The sequence below is a fragment of the Homarus americanus genome, unplaced genomic scaffold (assembly GCF_018991925.1).
Source record: "Homarus americanus isolate GMGI-L3 unplaced genomic scaffold, GMGI_Hamer_2.0 scaffold19318, whole genome shotgun sequence".
Classification (NCBI taxonomy): Eukaryota; Metazoa; Arthropoda; class Malacostraca; order Decapoda; family Nephropidae; genus Homarus; species Homarus americanus.
Genome location: NW_024732238.1, coordinates 6,913,575 through 6,936,142, shown reverse-complemented (window position 1 = coordinate 6,936,142; position 22,568 = coordinate 6,913,575). Strand labels below are relative to the sequence as shown.

Here is a 22,568-nt window from a genome sequence, read left to right as displayed (position 1 = left end):
CTCATGACAATGTCTGTAGGACAGCAAAGGAGTCGGGACACCGTTATGCACATCAATCCAGGCTTGACACGACCTGTTGCCAAAGGTGACCTGTGTTTGGAGTGAACCTAGGGCTGGGGCCATCTGTGAACCATCTGCCGTGAAGCGTAGATCCTTGGGTGGCGGTCCTAGATCACTTGGAGAGAGCCCCAAGCATTGCAAATGCTGGGGACCGATGACTGTAGCATCAGCGCCGGTGTTGGGCAACATCTGAAGACAGGATGACACACTGCCGTAGGTCACGATGACACTGATGTACTGGGGGACTTTGGTCCTGGGACACGAGGGGGAGCACACCTTCCTAATATGGCTCGAGCGTTGTCCAGGGTGGTCATGCTTCTGATTGGAAGACTGTAGGCGGCCCTCACTGGTGGAAGGGCGCTGAAGCTTCCGCCGACGCTGTCCCTTGGGTTTGTTGGTAGGGCAACACTTGTCATAGTGGCCCAGACGACCGCACACATTGCACTGGACGTGCTTAGCTGGGCACCGCACTGTGAGCGACCATTGGCCCTTACGGTCACAACTGTTGCAGGTAGACTCAGCAGCTGGACACACCTGTGTTCCGTGCTGCTTACCACAGTTGTTACAAAAGGAACCGGGCTTGGGCGTGGTGGGCGAAGGCGTTGAAGTAGACTTCTTGTCCTTCTTGTACCGGGACACAGCGTGTACAGCTGTAGGGGGAGCTCGGATGGCAGAGGTGGCACACCTGGCAGCCTCATAGGAGCGACTTATCGTCAACACATCCTTAAGAGAAGAGGAAGAGTCGAGGGAGGTGAGGCGTTGGACAAGCTCCTCGTCCTTAACACCCATCAGGATCACCTGCTTCAACTGGGTCTCCTCGCACTGCTGGTGGTTACCTGGGCATATATCTACCTCTTCCGAGGGTCTCTTGAGTCGTACATAAAAGACATCAAAAGTCTCGCCCTCCATCTGTCTACAGCTAAACAATTCCCTCCTGCGTAGAGCTTCGTTCCGCTGCCCTTTGATGTGCCGTTGTAGAATATCCAGTACCTCCTCTACCGATAACGAAGAGGTCGGAGGTACCTGCAACGTATGTTCCAAGACACGCTGAGTTTCCAAGGACAGGCACATACGCAGCTGAATAAGTTGTTTAGGCTGTGACAGGCTCTGGAGATCCACCATTGTAGCATAATCAGTCCACCGACTCCGCCATTCACGAAAAGTCGGGAATTTCACATCAGGCTTCAAGATTGGCGGTGTTTGAGCAGCCGCCTTAGGTGGGGCTGGGGGGCGTGAAGAAAGCAGTGATGAGGTATCTGAACCAGTCGATACCGAGGCAGTGTTAGAGCCAGGGGCTTGGTTAACAGTGAGACGAGATATCAAAGCTTCAAACCGTGCACTGTCTTCCAATCTCCGTTGGTGGTCTCTCTCTGCCTCAGCTTGCCTTCGTTCTTCATCCTCCACATGTCTTCTAGCTTCGTCCTCGCGCCTTTCATCCCTCATAAACTTCATTAAAGCAATTATCTCTGAAGACAATGCAGAAGATCGAGGTGAAGGGCTGCGCGATGTGGTGGGAGGAACTGGAGCGTCCTGTTCAGCCTGGTCATCCATCTCTGCAGAGCTGTCATCCGACTGACTCATCCAGGCGTTGGCTCCACGACTGCGTAAGGCATGAGACATAATAACTTAATCTGTGTACTGTGTCTTAAATCAGTGTTGACCGGTCAGCCCGTCGTATCAACAAAATCTGAGACAAAAAAATTAATTAAATGCACAGATAAGTAGATTATATATATAAAATATATATAAAGGAATGGCCGCAGTCAGTGTGTTCGTACGTGTGTGTGCGCGTCTCGGGCAGTCTCGCTGCGAGGGGGTGGAGGCGGCGACTCACGTCTGTCGTCAGTTACCCTCCAGGCATGGCGGGAGGAGGCAGCGCTGAACTCTACTCCTCACACATGCCCTGAACATGCCTTACGCCTTGGGAATCCTTTAGAACAAGGTCACACAGTTATGGCACTAAACACACAATGCACTATACACTTCACAGGAACTTGCTGTCACTGACACTGCTCAAAGTTGCTATAAATTCTTTGAAGAGACGGCCATTAGCGGTGGTTGACACAGAGCAGGGGTCCATAAGTCGGTCTTGCCACAAACTTTACACTTCACTTGTATAATGATCCAGTAAAATGACTCACTGCGCCATGCATGTATTCTGGGTATCGAGTTCTATCTACAGGAGCGAACACAAACACCTGTAGAGTTTTCGTAGATTCTATTTCCTGGATAAACAGATACACAAGGGAGGTGGCGCTCCTTACTCTGTCTGGGGGTCAACTAGCCTTTCGGGCGACATGTGGTAAGTGATACATTAGCAGCTTCCATATGTCGCCAGGCACATTAATTAAGCGTGTGGGACATGGTAAATACATTGCCACACGCTGCTAGCTAGGCTGAATAAATAGTGTATATAAATGGAGCACATACATAATATACATACAGCATACATAATATACATACAGATTCATTCCGGGTTCAAAGCGTTTACTTCATATAAAATATGAAGTAAGCCGAAATCCAAATTATAATGATCCTAATTAACGAGGGTACAGTGTATATACAGTACAGTATTAACTATAAGGAGTTGTGCTGCTGGTAGGTGTACAGCAATACTCAAGAATGTTATCATTTCTAGTCTTGCGTTTGCTTCCCTTATTAGTATGAAGGAACCTGTGGGGGCTAAACACAGTCTGTACAGTGTGTTAAGTTAATGTGTTGTGGATTCATATGGAGGCTAATGGTTCACTTTGTACTGTATAGTGTGTGAGGAGGAGGGAGCACAATAACCAAGTCCACTTCACAAAATGGAGTCAAAATGTACCTGATGGTAAACCAAAACTGGCATTTATTAACAATCTCTGCGAATCAACAAATTTTGCCATCTGGTCGTGCTCTTTTTATTACTTAAACATTGTTCTGTAGGAGACCTGTAAAAATGTAGAGGAGACCGTGTTCATCCCTCCCTCATATTGTTCTGCCTAGCTCTTGGTGTGTTCTGCCCTCTCTGTGTGTGGTTCTGTGATTCTCTCCTTCAGTATAATTCAGAAAGAAAAAACAATATTATATTACAGTACATGTACTCAAATACAGTATGCCAAATACATTCACTTAATGCAAAATATTCAAATATACCAAATTTATTAACAGACTGTATTTCAAAAATATTCATTATATATATTTTTGTCTTAGGTTAAGCCTCCTCGTCCAGAGAAACCTGCTGGTGTTTTGGCGAAGAAGGGGTCACCATCTAGCTCGGCAGACAGCACTCCCACGGGAACACTTAACAAGTCAGGTAATTCACTACATCTCTTACTACAGAATGAGATGTAATTATGGCAAATGAATGAATGACAACAGTGAGAGAGAGAGATTTATTTTGTTCTTGTTTCTGGCCACAGTGTACATAAGCAGGAGAGAGATTGGGGGGGGGGGACACACACAAAAAATAGCTGCAGTTGAAGGTTAGTGTATTTTTCCCTGATAGTAGCTAAGAAATAAACAGTGTAGCAGACCTTTTTCACATTTTATAGAATATCCACGAGACAGATAGATGCTTCTTATTAACCCTGGGATGCTGTTCAGATAGTTTCATTACATGCCTATGACTTCAAATTACTGGAGCAAGTCTCAAAATTGCTTGTCTACCTATAGAGGGCACTGTACTGTTTAGAACAGGAGTGTTAAAAGGAACTGTTCTTGATTGTATAGTGTCGCCAAACTTGTTGGTCAGCTACCTGCTGTATACTTGTTATGTACAATATACTGTACTGTACTGTCCCGTCCCTCCATGTTTCCTCCTTTTATAGTTCTCGTGGCTGTGGCCTCCATTATTGTGGAAGGCAAAAATTTTTATCACCACAGACGAGGAATTTCACAGTGGCTATACATTTTTCTATGACCTCTGGTTGGTCGTGTTCTGGCTACTTCAGTGTCTCCATTGACCCTCCCTAATTATTTGGGGAGGTTTTGGGGTACAGATAAGGAGTTGGGTTTTGTCATCTGTTGTAGTATGTATAGACCAAGGGTGCTTTGTTACTCCATCAACTGGTGACTCGCTTATGAAAGCTTTTATGGTCATTATGTGTGGATGAGTGAGTTCCATTGTGTGATGCCCTGGTGTCTGTGCCCTCGGTGTCTGTGCCCTCCTCACTGCTGTATACTTAAACTTCTTATTTCCACCATCATGACAGTATAGGAAAATGACCTATGATACATAACTGTAGGTTAAAAATGTCATCCTTATATTATGAAGATGATTGGGGTCTGTCGAAAGGCGCACTAGTTGTCCACCTCACTATCGATTAGATATGTTATCAGTAAACAGTCAAGGGGAGTTGATGGTAGTGGCAGCACTAGTGTTGGCCGTGAAGGAGCTCTCTCCTCTGCCAGTCATTTATTGTTGTTTATTGGTGAGCATCTTAACGATTTACTTACCTAAGGAAGATTACTGTACTACACGTGTGCTTCAGGTAGTGTGTGAAGTGAAAGAAGAGATTTTACTTTCGAAGACTTCTTTATAGAATTTGTTTTAAGTTGGACCATCAGGTTCTTCAGTCTGTGGTCATAGAGAAAAACTACATTACATTGGCATTTATTAATAGATACAGTAAAGGCATTTCTTAATTTGCTGATGGACTGTTTAAGTAAGAATAAAGAGAGACAACTCCAGTTAGCTTGTAGAGAAATGATTTTATTACAGAAACTTAAGGCACTTTTCACAATCCCTAAGGTCCACAAGTGTACAGTTTAGGTAGGGCTTTGGGGGCTCCTATATGTTAGTGGTACTTAAGCCATCAGAAAAAACACACACTTCAAAACCTAATGTCAATAGTATACTGCCATCTTACAAAGTTATTCAGTGACTTCAATATATTTTATAGACCAGAACCTAACTTAACACATGGTAGGACATCATTATTTTGCTTTACTCGAGTTCACCGTCGTGGTTCCCTGCCCGTGATGTTAATCCTAGTCAAGCTTACACATCACTTAAATGATTTTTCCCCACACCTTAACAAGTGGTGTAATGGGAAGAGAAGAGTTTGGATGCATCTCAATGGCCACCTTGGAACACAGCAGGAAGATGGGCCACAGGAACAGTGTGTCAGTTGTCATATCTCTGTGTACTATTGTGTGTGTTGCTGTTGTTATTGTTGGTGGTAGAGAAGGTCACTGAGGATATGTATGAGGTGAGCAAGATAAGGATTTAAGGAAATGTATGTGGAGTATTTTTGCATTTTGTTTCACTCCAGTACTTTCCTATCATTTTATACACTGGTCTTTCATCACTAATTCCCCCCTCCTCTTCCTACTGCTTTTTTTATCAGTTTTGTTAATCCATTTCAAACAAAAGTAGAAGTGGAATAGAGGAATAAAGATAAAATAAAAATAAAACAGATGGATAGGAGGATGAGAAAATGGGGATATTGACTTGTCCTGTACAGTGAGGTGAAGTTTAGCTCAGTCAGCTAATAACTGTGTCACAGGTGTGGGGTGAGTGAAGACCAAGTAGCCACACTTGCTGCTCATCCCTCCTACCTACCGCCTCACTCGTGGGTGTGTCACACGAGTCGTGCCTTCCCTAACCTGGTGCCGAGAGTTACTTCCGAGTTTACCTGTGAATTTTAAGTGTACAGTAAAGCATTTTGAAGAATCTGAAATTTACTGTGATAAATATTAAAGGTTTTGTGTAATAAATAATTTGTGGTGGTTATTTTCTGGTGGAACTGATCATTAGATACTTTATGCAACAGATTCTACTTCATAACATCTCATAAGGTTTTGGAAATGAAATGTGAAAGGTTTTATCAATGTAAATTATTATTATGCACCATATTCCATTTTCGTGGGTTCATAGTTCTTCGTTCCTTAGTGAAGTGCACTGATGAATCATTGGTAAGTTAAGAAGTGTCTTTACAATGTACTGTACTTCTCTCTGGGTTTTTAATTTGTTTTATTTTGATTTATTTCATATTTTGTGTGTGCATGTGTGTCTGTTTATTTGTGTATGTGTTTTTGTTATTGTCATGCTGCTCACTACTTGTCATACTACTCTTTATCAGCATTTGCAGTAACTCTTATCAGATACTTTAACTTCAGTGGCAGCTGTACACACACACACAACACACACACAACACACACACACACACACACACACACACACACACACACACACACACACACACACACACACACACACACTCACTCACTCACTCACTCACTCACTCACTCACTCACTCTCTCTCTCACTCTCTCACTCACCACCACTCACTCTCTCACTCTCCTCACTCCTCACTCACTCACTCACTCCTCCTCCACTCACCACCACTCTCCACCACTCACTCACACTCACTCACTCACTCACTCACTCACTCACTCACTCACTCACTCACTCCTCACCACTCACTCACTCACTCACTCACTCCACTCTCACTCACCACCACCACCACTCACTCACTCACTCACTCACTCACTCACTCACTCTCTCACTCTCTCTCTCTCTCTCTCTCTCTCTCTCTCTCTCGGAAAAAACATTGTCCAGTGATGGTTTCATAGGACTAAGCTGGATGGTTTTATTCAGCTCAGAGGGGACCCGTATACAAGGGGTTACAAAATCTAGATTCCTGTATGTGTTGAGGCAGAGTCTGTCAGTCAGAAACCTAAAAGAAACTATCAGAAGGGTGATAAAGATGTGTCCCACAATAATTTGGCTGCATGTATGGGGTGGGGGGAGTGGGTGTATGGGGATAATCTGTAATTGAAGTGACACATAAGATACAAGCAGTGTGAGCCACCCAGATACAACCATATATAGCATGACTTTTCTCATATTTTATATTTACAATTAGAAAATACAAAGGTTATGTTTATTATGTATTGTGAGGTCTGTGTAGTATATTAATAATCTTTATATGTAAAATATATTTACTTGTAGACAAGGAGCCTCCGCCCCCACTGCCAGAGAAGAAGATCCAAGCTCCTCCGCCACCAGAGAAGAAGCCAACCATCCAGTCAAACTCAGATGCTCATGAAGGTAGTCCTACTCCCAAGGACACTGCAGAGATGTCAAAAATCACAAAGAGATTCCTCGTTAAAGGTGATAATACTGGTTATATAGTGATTAACCCTATCAAAGCATTTTTAACACATGTTTATTGTCTCAAGAGTGTCAAGAAGTGACTTGCTAACTGTCCCATTTCAGTCTACGGTCATATGCTTCGATTTTGTGGTGTGGTTTTTGCTAATACCATCACTTGCCCTGCCCTCTGGTGAATTTTGTGATTCTCCTTCTCTTTCACTCTCAAGTTTCCTGATAGTTATTGTCACTTGTACAGTACTGTCAGTCAATATCTATTCCACTGTTTCATCCCTTTGCACATCACACAGTCAGGTCTCTGAATTGTCATCAACTCCTCATTGACTGAAATTGTGAATAAGGTTTTACTCTCCACTTAGGTACATAAATTTATACTAAAGATATGATGTGGTGGATTTTATTGTAAGTCTAACATTTTTTTACACAACAGAGGAAGGCAGTTTAACTCTGGACACAGATGGAGAGAAGCTGAAGCATGTAACTCAACTCCGTCCCAAAGGCCCATCCCGGAGACGACCTCCATCAGGCATGTTCAAGGAAAACGTAAGCATGTCTTCTTTTTTGTGTGTGTGTGTGTGTACCTGTATCTTAAGTTTAACATAAGATTATTATAAACAAGATATAGTATTCAGTTTGTTGATTTGCACACATAAATATATTTTATAAATGTCTGTTAAACATCAGTGTACCTGATATTAACTCATGTTGAAGGTTGTTTGGTACAGTAATAGGCTACTGGGGCATCTACTCGAAAATATGTAAGTATTTAAATGACATGGAGTTGTGTTTGTTCTGGCTCTGCTGTACTACACTGAAGAGAGGCAGCAAGTGTACTGAAGATGCACTTTAAGTGGAAGAATTCTTTACCCATCGAATATAATTCTTCTTTTTATCACTTTGATATATTACACGAAGATCATCACCACTTTTATTAATCCTAAACATGACTCTGGTTACACCATGAGTCACTGCCCTTTACAGTCAGGTTTATATTTTATGTCACCAGTTTTATTTAACTTTAATATTTCTTAGTTCACTTCCTTCATTATTATCACTGTCTTGTGGCCATTTTCCTCACTTGTGTGGGTTAGCTGTTACAGTATTACCCAATGGCAGCTCTCCATGATGCACAGCCTCCTGCAGCTACTCATGTCAGATTGGAGTATTTGGAAGAAAATGTTAAGATTGTTTTAGGTGTTATTAGAATATTTTTTTTTATATTAAGTTAAGCATATTCTTTGTTTTACTACAGTATTAATATTTTATAGAAAAGGCAGTTAGTTCCTTTTACCTGCAAGTGGGCCATTTTCCAGGTATGGTAGCCGTAGTTTCAAAATTTGATGAACAGATTTTGCACATTTAAGACAGATTTGAGGTTATTATCCGGTTTTGTTTATAACAGTAACACGGCAAAGCTTAAGAGCCTCGGACTGGATTAGGGCAACTATCCCTTCATTTATTGATCTCCTCTTCTGTTGGATATTATATCTTGTACTGACAGTAAACGGTCTGCTAATATTGTACAGTGCAGTATTCACATTGGCAGCTTCTTTTTTTTTTTGCACGCCTCTGCTTACCACTAGCCTACAGTAGGTCACCCACCAGCAGCATACACATTGTAATTAACAGCAGTACAGTATTAACTAACCCAGTGCACACCTTTTTAATTATGTTCAAAGTCCTGACTATTCCTTACTGTCGACCAAGTTCTACCGTTTAGCATTTGTTAGTACAGTACTGTATCTAACAAACTTCTGTATGTAAAACTTTACCCAGTTTGTAAAAAAAAATGATGTATAACTTAATGTGTTACCTCTGTTGTGGTTTGCTTTTATTTACTAATTGTCAAGTCCATTATGAAAAACCAAGAGAATGATCAGGATTTAATCACTCACGGTTATTTACCCTGGCAGTACATTTTTTATATGTGGTTCTCATTGTGCCGACCAATTCTTGTTTAATATATTGAGTTGTCTCCATGTTTTAAAATTTCCATGTATAAAGGAATGAAACAAAGAGACAATGAAATGTTTTGAAAAAAGTCATAAAAACTAGAGAAAATGTCATTACAGTATGTATATATATATATATATATATATATATATATATATATATATATATATATATATATATATATATATATATATATATATATATATATATATATATATATATATATATATATATATATATATATATATATATATATATATCTTGATAAAATCACAATAGAATATAATTTTTTAATTACAATTTAAAAATAGTCACTGGAGAGAACATTTGTATGTTTAAAATGGACTGCCACTCCCCATAGGTGTGTATAATGTTATCATTAGTGTTTCCTCACTTGTACTCTGTCAGCTGGCTGGTGTATGGCTCTGGGTCTAACCTTTGTATATCACCAGTTTCTTCCTTTCTCTCTGTGGCACAGATGAAAAACCAAATCACCGCTGACTCTGACTCCTCCCCACTCCCTCCCACACCTGAAGACGAGGTCGACCATGTAAGTGTCCCCTGTAGGCACCAAAACAAAGTATTTCATTGTATTTTATTTATTTGGCTTGCATAATTATTAATGTATTAGGTAAGTAAATGGGCTAAACCTGCCACTACTACAGCTACAGCCCTGTAGTGAAGTTATTAAACATTTCTTTAATGACTGTGTAGTGATTGAAACCTGGTACAACACTTCCAGCATTTTATCAGTGATGTTTGTTTGGGCAGTATGTACTATTACTCTTCCAACTTGTGCTCCTTTGACTGTAGTCCTCATCCTTTCAGGACGACCTTCCTGTGTTGCATGAAAATTTGCTCAAGTTCTTTTTCTATTGGTGTATAGATACTGTACAAGTTATCAGAGTTAGGTTATAATTTCATTTCACTGTCTTGTCATCTCTGGTGGGGGATATGTGAATATAACCCATCCATCCATGTGTGTGTACATGAGAGAGAGTGAGTGAGTGGCTCTTTCCATCCCTCTTACGTTTGACTAAACATATTGTCAGCTTCATAAATCATATAGAAAAAGATTTGTGTGAAACTTGTTACATGATGGTAATGCAACAAGGACTAGGAAGTGCTCATATATCAGTACAGTTTTTGTCTCCGTATTTCAATGAATTATGACCCAAAGTGTTTTGGTCTCTGGGGATGAGATCCAGAAACATTTGAAATCAATTTAGTAGTATAGTACTGTACTTCAGAGACTATACAGTACAGATACAGGTCCAAATACAAGTAGGCTTGTTGAGCTGGTGATTTAGAACAGTAAATAAGTTTTATTTCTCTTTATTTTATTAATTCCCCAACAACACAGTTATATTATTATGAATACAGAAACCTCTGGAAGTGATGTACAGATACTGAATGCGCTTTGATAACCCAGAAAATTTAATCAAGTTATTTCAAAGTATTCCTGTAAGCTAATAACTAGTTCTTTGTGATCGACTCTCCCCTAGACCACAGAACAGGTAGAGACAGCAACCATGAACAAAAAGTTAGGATCATTTGTCTTGTATTGAAGACTGTGTGTCACTATTTGAGACCTTTCCTTGTGACAAATTATCAAAAGAAAGGATAAAAAACTAAGAAGATATTAATACCACAATCAATTAAGAAATACATGTTTACAGTATATCAGAAATAGAAAATTAAATACTGCATTTATTTAATCGAGGATGAGGAGTTTTTGACTGCTTACATAAGCTGATGTGCTACTGTATTCATTAAATATAAATTTTATAATGAACCATTACAATGCAAATATAGAATGTTTGATGCCATATAAAGGGAATGTTTGTGTTGTTCTTGATTCTGGCTACACTGCACCATAGCAAGAATGAGTTTTGAAATGAATAGAACTAATAAAGTTATAAAATCACAAACAAATAGCTTGACAATCCAAAATCTTTTCCAGTCACTAGAAAATGGGATTTCTTGTGTTTTGATTGATAGGAAACTACAGTAAAAGCAAGAATTTCTTATCATTTGATTGGTTTATGACATAATAGATAAGGTGCTGCATAATAATTGGTGCATTATCTACCTGATGTTTGTGATAAGATAAAGAGCAGTGTTACAATACAGCAGTAGTCACAACCATTTAGTTTGTTGTGTGGCAGTGTAGAAACAAACACTCCGGGTTTAACTCTCCCAATCTTTACTCGACTTCGTGAAGTGTACAACTGTTGGTGTAACTCTTGTTAACAATATTCAGTATAGTACCATTTACCTGGACATTTTGCAACATGAAGAGAATTAAACAACAATTTTTAGGGACAAGTGAAGTATGTTTGTCACAGTTTATGTTTGCCCCTTTTGATAAAAAAAAATTATGGGTCAACTTCTCCATTTTGGTGTCTATAAATATTTCAATACATTGAGCGTAACTCTTCCACTGATACAAATTTTGTGGTGAAACCTCACACAAATGCGTGTCTTCACTAGATAAAGTGCATAATATGAAGTCTGTGTCCCAAAGTTAACGGTGAGACTTACAGCCTGTATTGCGTACAATACATACTGTAGTACTGTACTCTTCTCTTCTCTCGTCCACTTTAATACTGTACAAGTAAAATACCTGTCTACTCAGGTTAGTTTTAAACTGTATAACCTTGACTGTTACAATTTGCCCTCCCTGACACAGGCAACCACCTCAGCCTAACCTAACCATGACTGTTATAGTTTGAACATGGGTAAACACCTCCCACAACCGCCATGGCCATATCTCTGTCATGGAAGATTTTTTGTTCTTTCCCAGACCACCCAGGGGTCTGTTTTCAATACAATACCAATGTGTACAATCTTGGGACTCATGTAATATGTGCGTAAAGTTTCAGGTCCCTAACTGCTTTTGTTTAGGAGCTGTGGCTGGAACAGCCTCAGACAAACATATCCTTTTATTAAATGTAGAACTTGACTTACATAATCCTCTTGTAGGTGACTGTATGATATTAGCATTAGCCACATCTGAAGCATTTGATATTAGAAATTCACCCAGTTGTTGTCAAAATTGGTCATGTACGTGTCCCTGATGCCAATGTCTGGTGGTTACTCAGGTGAGTCTTTTGAGTAAACAGCAAAATTTTATATTAGAGTCTGGGTCATCCCTCATGAACTACAGTAATGTATATTGATTTTCTTGCGAAGTTTCAAGGTGAAAAAATTTTGGTCTTAATGTTTTGTATTGACGTATTAAATTCTCTCTTGTTTCTCTTATACTGGAATTAATTCAAGTCAGTAGTACCAGCAGCCTACAGAGTAACCATGTAACATCTGGTGTATTTTTGATTTGATAGCATTTAGGTAGCAAGAACCAGAGTGACTGTTGTAACAGGAAATGTTTTGTTGGCATGACAAAAGAAGATAGCATAGTTCCCTCATGCAGGACAGAAAAATCAATGTTAAAATTTGGAAATACCTGTACTGTGTGTACTGTATGTACAGTATTCTACATCAGACTCCAGGATACATCATTTGTTACAAATTATCATCATCAAGGCATTTTAGTTATCTGTACTGTAGATACCACAGATTCTGTAATCTTCTGTATACTGTATAGTATAAGATTACCATAATCCTTACTCTTTGTAGATACTGTATAGTATATTGAGAATAATTGCTTTAGTTTTGAATGATGTCTTTCAGCACACAATCAGATAAGTAAACTGTCAAATGAATACAAATTTTGTGTTATCTTGTATAGTTCACTCTACAGGGTATATCTTATCAGTGATATTAGTGGAACTAGCAGCCAAGATAATAGGAGGTGGTCTCTAGGTCAAGTTAAAAATGCTATCATAAGTTATCACTGATGGTATGTGTTGCCCTGGGTAGGATGTAGGCACAAAGTGGATAGGATAGAGGTACAGTGTTGTATTTGTTGGAGTAGTGGATAGGGGACTGCATAGTAAATATGGTGGTAAATGTGCTAGGTAGGTTAGTGTGCTTTAGTCTGTTCACTCAAACTCTGCAACTGAGGCCTAGGATCAGTTTTTAGCAAGGCAGCTGATTGGCTGGCAAACAGACACACAGAGTCACTTCAGTTCTTTAGTATTTAATTTATCTTACAGTATTTGTACTGTATTCTGATATTTAAAGGGATAATAACTTTTGTGTGTTGATCTCTGATAATTTTGGCACTTGGGGAAGCAAAAATTAATATAGTATCTGAAATGCACTGATAATAAAAATATGAAGGAAACACAAACATGGTAGACAAATATCAGGACATAAACACCTCCTCGCCTCATGGCGTCACGCAGCGCGGTGGAGCGTATTGGTGAAATTTAAAAAAAAAAATCATATTCTCTTTGATATTTTATTACCAGTGCATTTCACATGCTAATTTTTGGTTCCCTAAGTGCAGAAATTATCAGAGATCAACACAGAAAAGTTATTATCCCTTTAAATAACCGAATATAAATACTGTATGATAGATTCAATACAGCACAGTACTAGGAAACTGCATTGTATGTTTATCAGGAAGTGATACAAAGTGGATTAGTGAGAAGGGAGGATACTGATAATGGACAGAGATGAGAGATTATCCAGTAACGACAGAGTTCATATTTTTTTCTCTGGAACTGTATACTGTATGTGGACTGACAGTCTTAGTCTGCCTGTATTAAGAGTCTGTGGCTGTTCATCAATATTTCAAAGTTTATTTTGAGCCAAGTGAGAGAAGGTGTGTTGTTTTCACTACTGAAGTGTGTCTCATGTTTGTGACTTGCATGGTCTTTACTGTGACATGTTGCTGCCCCTTGTACTGTAAGCTTTCTTTTTTGCTTGGTTTGGACTTTGGTTTTCTGCATTTTCACTGTAAACTTTGTTGTAGATTTTCTTGAGGATTCTGTCTACATTTCCAATTTTTTCATTAGTATATAGATTTGCTTGTTTAACCAGGCTACTGTATACATATAATGTGCATAATTAGGTTTTGCATTTTTCACCTGTAGCTTTGCAGTTTATAGTTTTCACTTCCGCTGAAATATTTTTGTATGTGACACTTTACATAGTTTTTTATTTATTTTGTGTATGTGTAGATATTCTTGCCTGTGCTCTGGCTCGACATTTTTCTGTATTATTTCTTGCTTATAATAGTTTTATATAAAAACAGTCAATTTGTGCTTATAATTTTTTTGTATGTGGTTTAAACTTTTGTAAAATAATACAGAAATTCATTTTTGCTCCTGCTATCTGTAGGACACCGTTCCACAAGCCAATGGTCACCTTGGTGCGACTGAACTGTCACGGAGCCCCATTGCTCCGGTGCTCTCACCCACTGGTTCAAAAGCCTCACCTGAGTTGCGATCCCGTCCTGAGCCACTGCCAAGACCCGACTCAACAAATTCAGTGCCGTGGCTCCAAGAACTAAGATATAATCAAAAGCAGAAGAAGAGGCTGTCTGGTATACTTCTTCCTGGTAAGTGAATTTTGTGAATTATTTTCCCTCACTCAAAAATGGCCATAGTGATATAGTCATGGTGTTGTTGGTCTGTCTGGAGGTCAGTGGTCTCTGCACATTACCTGGTGTCCTATTAAGCACATTGCAACCAGACTTTACAATTGATTTCTTTGTACAGTCAACCCTCGCTTTACTCGGTCCCACATTCCGCGTTTACGCGGTACCCTGCCGAAACCAGAATGCTCACATTCCGCGGTGCGTGTACCCCTTTACGCGGAGAGCAGCGCGAGCAGGGTGCGCACAAGGTCGCCCAGTCATCAAAACATTACCGAGTTCTTCACCCACCACCCACCATAGCCGGCCCAAGTCAGTGATAGTGATAATTATAGTGAGGATATGGACTTTGAGGGGTTTGACAAAGAGGCCCTGCAAGCCTCTGTGGTGGATAGTGATACAATTGATACAAGTGATACAGGTGAGGGCCAATAATCTGCCCTCTGCCTCGGAACCAATCCCCCATCCCCGTGTGCCCAGCCATCTTTTCTACTAATGTAAGTGTTAAAAAACCTAATATTATTGATATTTCTCTTAATTATTAATTGTGTGTGCATACCATCATAAAATTAAGAAGTTATTTTTACTACAACATAGGTATTGTGTCTGAAAAAGTGGAGTTTGAGGGTCGGCCCGGTCTCTATTAATCCCATATGTTATGTTGTTCACTTTACGCGGGCTGCCGTGGGTTGAATTAACCTCGTAAAGTGAGGGTTCACTATACTGTACTGTACCCAGTTCATGAGCTGTGATGTGTTTGGTCTTAATTAGGGGAGCAGCCATTTTATAGATGGCTTACGACCACCCAGACATACAACCGCCCCAGACGTACCAAAATTTTTTTAAATTATGTATTTTCGAGTCCCGACGTACGTGATTGCGCTGTGTACTGACAAAATTTTCGTTTGTAATTCCCTTTAAAATGGCTGGCAAGCTTCAAAGTGAGAGTTTTGTGGTGCTGAGAAGAAAAAGAGACACCCATTTTAGATTTTTTATGTATTATTTTCGCATTTTCGACTTATGGCCAATTTGATCTACGACCTGGATTTGGGTCCCTAACCCCGTCTTAAGTCGGTGACTGCCTGTACATCCATTTTCAAACTATGTACTGTACTGTATATAGGTGTCTGGGATCAAGAAGAAACATACACCATCATCCATTCATTCTTAATGTTGCAATATAAATTTTCTTTTTTACCCCCTTCCACAACAGTGTCTTATTAAACAGAAAATTATAATTGTTTATCATTACTGTGTTCCATCGTCAAGCCACAATTTATAAAGGTGTTCATCATAATTAAAGTATTGTACAGTATTACAGAGATATATGCAAACATAGCTTGGTGTGTGAGGGTGAGGCAGGATGGTCCCCTGGCTCAGGAGTTGAGCTGAATGTGCAAAAAGTTTATAAAACTTGATGAATTATTTAAAAAATGCTTTTCATAAATATATGGCTTATCACTTGATAGAAAGTTCAAGAATATTTTTTTTTTTTTTGCAATAACAGAGCAACCTGTGGTACTCACGTTTTATATATCAGGAGTTTGCTGTAGTGTCAGCATCAGGTTCTTTGTTTATATATCTCACAGCTTCATAAACAACTTTACCACCTCCAGGAGCTTTGATTATTTAAAAAAAATACATTGAAACTCTGTTATTACCAATTTGAATCTAATCTTTTATCACTTTGTTATTTATTAGAGAAGCAGAAGTTAAAATACTGTACTGCTCATTTTTATAGACAACGAAGCCACCCCAGCTCCAGCACCTGCAGTGTCTTCCAAGCCCACAATGTTGCCACAAAAGGCAGAGGAAAAACCAGCTGCCAAAATCCCTAAAGCCACCTTGATATTGCCTGATAATCCTGCCACTGCCAGCAAGACTAAGTCTTCTGACACTCCCCATCTGCCAACACCAGATTATGAGCACAAGAATGTTGCTTCTCAGCTGCCCAAATCCAAGACGAAACCACTGCCAGTTATGCCCCCAGTGACTATGGCCACGGAGAGCAAGAAATCAGTGACTCCGACTGATGTACGGACATCGGTATCATCTGTAGACAACAAGAAACCTTACCACTCCAGCCCAGATACCAAAGATAATAAAAAAACAGTTACAGATGGCTCTGCTACTGGACGACTTGAAGAAAAAATTGATGCTCTGTATAAGGACTTACTTCCCAAGGTAAGTATATTTTACAGTTTTTGTTTTACATTCAACTTGAAAAACAAATGAAATTATTGATGGAAGATCCTTTGTTTGCTTATGAATCCAGCCAACCTACACCATATGGTAAAAGCTTGCAAGAGTGAAAATTTTTGAAATGACAAAATAATATATATATAAGAATCAATTAATTGGTGAAACTATTAGGTGTATTTATCTCATGGATCATTAATTAACACACTGATTTTATTTCCATTTTTGAACTCAGATCCTTAATCAGCATGTGCAAAAATATTTGTACCTGTGGTACTGTGTTTTGACAAATTTAGGCCATAAAATAAATTGGTCGTACTGCAAGAGGTTTAAATGACCCCAAAGCTTAATTCTCTTTATAAAATACTGTACATAAAAATGACATCTAAAACACACATCAATAAGTGAATATATGTCAAGTGAATTTCATTGTTCATGGTTTGGGAGGAACGACAGAACTTTTGTGGGTGACTGTACATTATAGGTACAGTAATAGAGTGGAGAGAGAGAGTGAGTGAGTGGGAGTTAGGTGGTTAAGATGTTTCTTGTGGAGCTTATTTAATTTATTGGCTACATTTCTTGAAAGTTCTCTACATCTCCTGAAGTATATTTTCTTTGTCTATCATATGTTTATTAGTTATTAATCTGAGGTTTGAATGATTGTTATAACAAATTAATTTGCGATTTCATTTCCTTTACAGGTAAAAACTTTGGAAGACCGCCTTGAAGAGCAACGAAAGGAACAAGCTCGACGAATGCAATTACTTATGAATGAACTAGATGAGGAGCGCAAGAAGCGGGCATGCATGGAAGTTGAAATTGAAAGACTTCGGAAACTTGTAGATGCGTATGCCCAAGTTTAAAAGTAAGCTGTAAACATTTGTACTCGGTTATGATTCTAGCCTGTGGAGGAGTTTATTGTATTTTTGGTACAGGTATAGAATTTGTGAAAATTTGAATTTAATACAAGACTGTACATTGTAATGTATTTTAGCATAATTATTGCCATCTTAAGTGAACCTGTCATGTTCACACACATTCGATGGGCAATATTTTGATCTGTTTTAGGGTTGTGGGTTTTACCTGTAGTCCAGACAAGTGAATCCCAGCTCCTAGACAGCAGATACTGATTATATGAAACCCACTGTGTCGGGTTGACAGTCCACATGCTACCTTGTAATTCCTTATATACGGTACTGGAGAGAGAGTATTTCCAAATGTATGATGTGTAAAGTTGTAAATCCTAAGGACTCTTGTAAGAATATTGTACAAGGAGAATAGTATAGAATAGCCTTTTGGAAATGTGGATAATATCTATAGCCTGCTTGTATTTATGTTGGTGTGATGACCTGTGTGTTGTCTTGTGAGAGAATGAGCCAGGCTCTTGATTATATGAATGACTTTCTGGCCGTGGTGAGTGAGAGGTATTAAGCTGGTTGTTAATTTTTCATAACTTATAAAATACAGTATTGTGCAGCTGATGTACTGTCTACCTGAGAGATAAAATATATTTGCTGAAAATTAAAATAGATCTCTCGTTGAACCAAAAATATTTGATGGTGCTGAATGACCTGAGGATGAATGGAAGTTCTCTTACCAATGACGTAGATTTTGTTGGTCTAAACTCTTTAGCTGTTAATTATCCTGAGAGTATGTTGTGGAGGCTGCAGGTGACTGATTTGCAGGTATTTGTGCCATGATAATGTAAAGACTGAGAGTTCTTCCTTGTAGACCTTAGTGACAAGTATTGATATAAGTCTACTAGATATTTCTAAGTAGAATACAGTGACAGTAATTAAGTTTGAGGAATGAACTTTCATGGGAGATGTATGCTATTTATAAATCACAAAAGAGTCGAGTATTTTTAATTTGGGGAGTTTAAGTACAGTACAGTTGTGTAATATAATAAATTACTTTTAATAAGATAATAATTTTATGAAAGTTCATCCAAGATTACCAAACTGTGCAATTTGTACAGTCAGATGTACTTACAAATTAATGGCAATAATGTACAGACATACAAGTACATGGTGGTTAGGTATGTTTAAATACTTTGGATTTGTGTTTTGTGAGATGAATTGTGAAATCTTTTGCAAAATATTTTTTTTTTTTTAAAGACATTGTGTTATAGGGAGAAAAGTAATGCTTCTGTTTTAACAGTTGTTGAACTGGATTTACAATAAGTTGTTCACCCAAAAAAACAAGACAGCATTTCATTCATATAAATTCATAAACAAGATTGCATTTGTAATATTGATAGGACACAAATATTCATCATTATAGGATGGCATACAGGTCAAATGAGCCCTATTTCTAATAAACCCTGATCAAACTTTACCATTAGGTCTGGTATATTAGTTGGGTCACATTAGGACTGGTCCCCAACCCTAATGGCTAACTTAGTGTAGGGACCATTAGGACTGGGGCCCATTTGACCGGTTATATAATGTAGTATATAATTCAACAAAGAAGTTACAGCAGATGTTTTGCCCCAGACAAGTAACTTGTTCATAAAACAAAGGTAATTTATCTCTACAGTATTACACTTAAAAAGTAGAATTTCTGATGGGATAAATATAAAGACTGAATATGTCTTCAGTGAGAAAACATATCAGACTTTTCAGTTGAAATATAACACCTGGAGGTAGACTGGCTGGATAACTAGGTAGGGAGAATAGTGTACATTGCATTTTTTCTAAAAGATATCAATCTAGGGATATGATTTTTATATAAATTAGTATAGTAAGAAATTGTACATTCAAATGTAGTACTTAATATGACAGCAGGTAATAAGTTATGACTACTTGCTGAACAATTATCTTTTAAACTGGTTATTAGTAATATATTTTTTCCTATTGAGCTGCTTCTGTATATTATTTATCTCAAGTGTGTGTTATGTTCCGTCTCAGAATGCCTCTTATTGTGTATACATAAAATTATTTTATCTTGTTTAAATCTTGATATAGGATGGTTATACATTTAAGAGTGCTGTATAGCATAAATTACTTGCATTTTGTCCAAGTGTGTATCAGTAATGACCAGCAGTGCTTAGTGCCATCAGTCCCACTTTGTTGCCTGCACCCTTACCCCATTTTCTTCCTCCTGCTACTGCTTTAAGATAATGAGTTTTATAACCTCATAAAGTGTCTAGCAGAACACTTGTGTCAAACCACGGCTATCAGTCAGTACTTTCAAAGTTTCATGCACAAAAATTTTTCCTTGTAACTGGGGATAAAGACATCTAGTTAAGGTTTCAGCACAATTTTGGCTGACATCTTTGTGCTGCAGCTTAAGTGAGCTGTTAAATGAGTACTCACATTACAAGTTAAGGGGAAAACTTTAGGTGCAAATCTTTGATGAAAGTGGCCCCTGACTGTGTTTCCTTATTTGTGCAGGAAAACCTTTGAGTAATGTTAACATGTACAGAGAATGTTAAAATGTTAAGAAAATACAATTGCAACATGTACTGTAGACATCAAAATATAGGTATACAGTATAGTAAATATATTATTTTGAAAACTGGATTTGGGAGCAACTTGTCAAAGCAACGATAATTCAAGGGGTTTCAATGCAGTGTGAAATATTGCCTACAGTATTGGTTGTGTTGAGGTACCCAGATATTGGTCACTCAATATTTCGAGTACCTTTGTAACATCACTACAACAAAATAAATTTTGTAATTTCTACAAAAACTCGTGAACAATTTCTGTGTTAATGTTGTACAGCACAGTTGATTTGCTCAAATTCTAAATTGATAATTCTAAACCTGTTTGCTAATCAACTTCAGTAACTATGTCATTCTATAATCCTTTCATGTAAAAATTTAAGAGATTTTGAGCTTCATGGAGTCAGGCTATAAGTAGAAGCAACATTTTAAAGAGTTGTATGGATACTGTTGTGATTCACCGTCTTATAAGTACAAGTAACTTTTCATTCCTAAATATGGCTACCATATCATTTGTACTTAATACAGTGGTTTCCAGTTTTGTATTTCCCCCAAATCTTTATAATTGTGTAAAATAGGTCAGTAATTACAATGAAGGGGTATTCTGTAATTTAATAATGACGTGTGCAGTGTACTATATAGAAGTACTAAGGTTGTCCACCATTTTGTGTATAATTCAACTGAATGTTCAAACAGTTTGCATTCCAATATACTGTACTGGAATTTTTCTCATGCAAGTTACATTAAAAGTGCATTAGGAAAATGGCAAGAGTACAGGTGTAGAAAAAAATTAATAGGTATTCTAGTCATACATTGGATTTAAAAAAAAATAAAAATACATAATTGGACAACTTAATTTATTAGGATTTATTTTCTTGGCTGTATTGGATATAGGTAAGTATGTTTTAAAAACTGCATCATGGTATATTGGAATAACACTTCAGCATATTTTCTTGCCTCATCATGAATATGGTCGGCAATTATCATGGAGAATCTTTTTACCACATATGTACTATAGTGCGTTTTTTCCCAGCTGAGAAAAGATGCCCCGCCCCCTCAAGAGTTACAGTTGATTGGTTGTTGCAAATCTGTTCGATTTCATCCTGAAGTAATGATGTATTTCTAAACGAGTTCATTCATAATCGTTGGGATGACCGTTTCTGACGAGAAAGATATTTAGCTAAATTATATAAAGATACATACATTCATTATTTCAAAAAGGAGCACGAAGGAAGTTTATCAGATATTTTATACATTAATTAACTACAGTATTAAACTCTGGTAACAAATACACGCTTTCGGAGGAAGCATTTAATATATTTATTTTTACCGACAATAAGGCATACTAAGACAAATTACATATCAGTAAAACTACATTATGCAAAAACTATCTTTATATAATTTAGCTAAATATCTTTCTCGTCAGAAACGGTCACCCCAACGATTATGAATAAACTCATTTAGAAATACATCATTACTTCAGGATGAAATCGAACAGATTTGCAACAACCAATCAACTGTAACTCTTTTCTCAGCTGAGAAAAAACACACGATAAAAATATTTATATATTTTAATAACCCTAACATGTACTGTATCAATCATCCTTATTTTCTTGTGCACAATCATACTTTCTATTTTATTTAACACTAGTCAGTGTGTAAATAAAGATCAAGCCTGTTTTATATGATCTCACTTTTATTATCCTAGCCAGTAACACAGCCAGAAAATAAAGGTGGATACTGTACTGTATTACCTTTCTGTGGCTAATGATGAACAGTGCTCACTCAAGCATACAAGAAATGGAGAATTGAGCATGAAATACCTTATAAGTGAGCCCATAACTAAACCACACTTTTAATAATCTCATTAAGTATACAGGTTTGAGACTTGGGATACCCTCCCCTTTAGTAACTGGGTACTGTACTGTACTAACCTTTAAGGCCAACCTAATAACAGTGACAGGACTGTATCCTCCTTTTTTAAATGGTGGTTGTGGCTGCTAATCTCTCTCATTTAATGATGGTTGCAACAAGTTAGCCAGCTAATCATTACATATTACTACCCAGTCACTAATGCTGAGGTGTACACATATTGCAAGAGTCCCTTAATGGAGAGTACTAGGTTATAAGCTACTCCTGAGGTTCAGTATCACAAATAGTACAAAATATCTAAAACAGCTTCAGCTTAATAGTAATATCACAGAGCTGTGATGAAAATGATAACCATAATGAATGACAAACAATATCCGGTTATGTTGGGTACGGTTTTAGTTATCTTCCTTGAGGTACAGGACATCAACACAAAG

At 38.0% G+C, this 22,568-nt stretch overlaps 2 protein-coding genes across 2 annotated transcripts; both read left to right on the top strand.

Annotated features, from left to right (window-relative positions):
- Positions 1-3,252: 3,252 nt before the first annotated feature.
- On the top strand, positions 3,253-3,393 carry LOC121868228 (SH3 domain-containing kinase-binding protein 1-like; the record flags this gene model as incomplete). The annotated part of the gene is given in 1 exon segment (XM_042368539.1): positions 3,253-3,393. A coding segment is annotated over 1 exon segment (141 nt), but the record flags the coding sequence as incomplete, so codon positions are not given.
- Positions 3,394-4,348: 955 nt separating this feature from the next.
- Positions 4,349-21,945, top strand: LOC121868415 (proline-rich receptor-like protein kinase PERK10). The gene is made up of 7 exons (XM_042369032.1): positions 4,349-4,472; positions 6,998-7,159; positions 7,590-7,702; positions 9,591-9,662; positions 14,363-14,582; positions 16,360-16,802; positions 17,519-21,945. Exons 2-7 carry the CDS (start codon positions 7,126-7,128, stop codon positions 17,678-17,680), a joined length of 1,044 nt encoding a protein of 347 aa, XP_042224966.1. The 5' UTR covers positions 4,349-4,472; positions 6,998-7,125; the 3' UTR covers positions 17,681-21,945.
- Positions 21,946-22,568: the final 623 nt, after the last annotated feature.

What these genes read in the sequence shown, in the direction of transcription:
- LOC121868415 (XM_042369032.1), top strand. Translation starts at nt 7,126, where the DNA reads ATGTCAAAAATCACAAAGAGATTCCTCGTTAAAG. An exon ending in AAAGAGATTCCTCGTTAAAG is followed by an intron (nt 7,160 to 7,589) that starts GTGATAATACTG and finishes TTTACACAACAG; the next exon opens with AGGAAGGCAGTTTAACTCTG. An exon ending in ATAAGGACTTACTTCCCAAG is followed by an intron (nt 16,803 to 17,518) that starts GTAAGTATATTT and finishes TTTCCTTTACAG; the next exon opens with GTAAAAACTTTGGAAGACCG.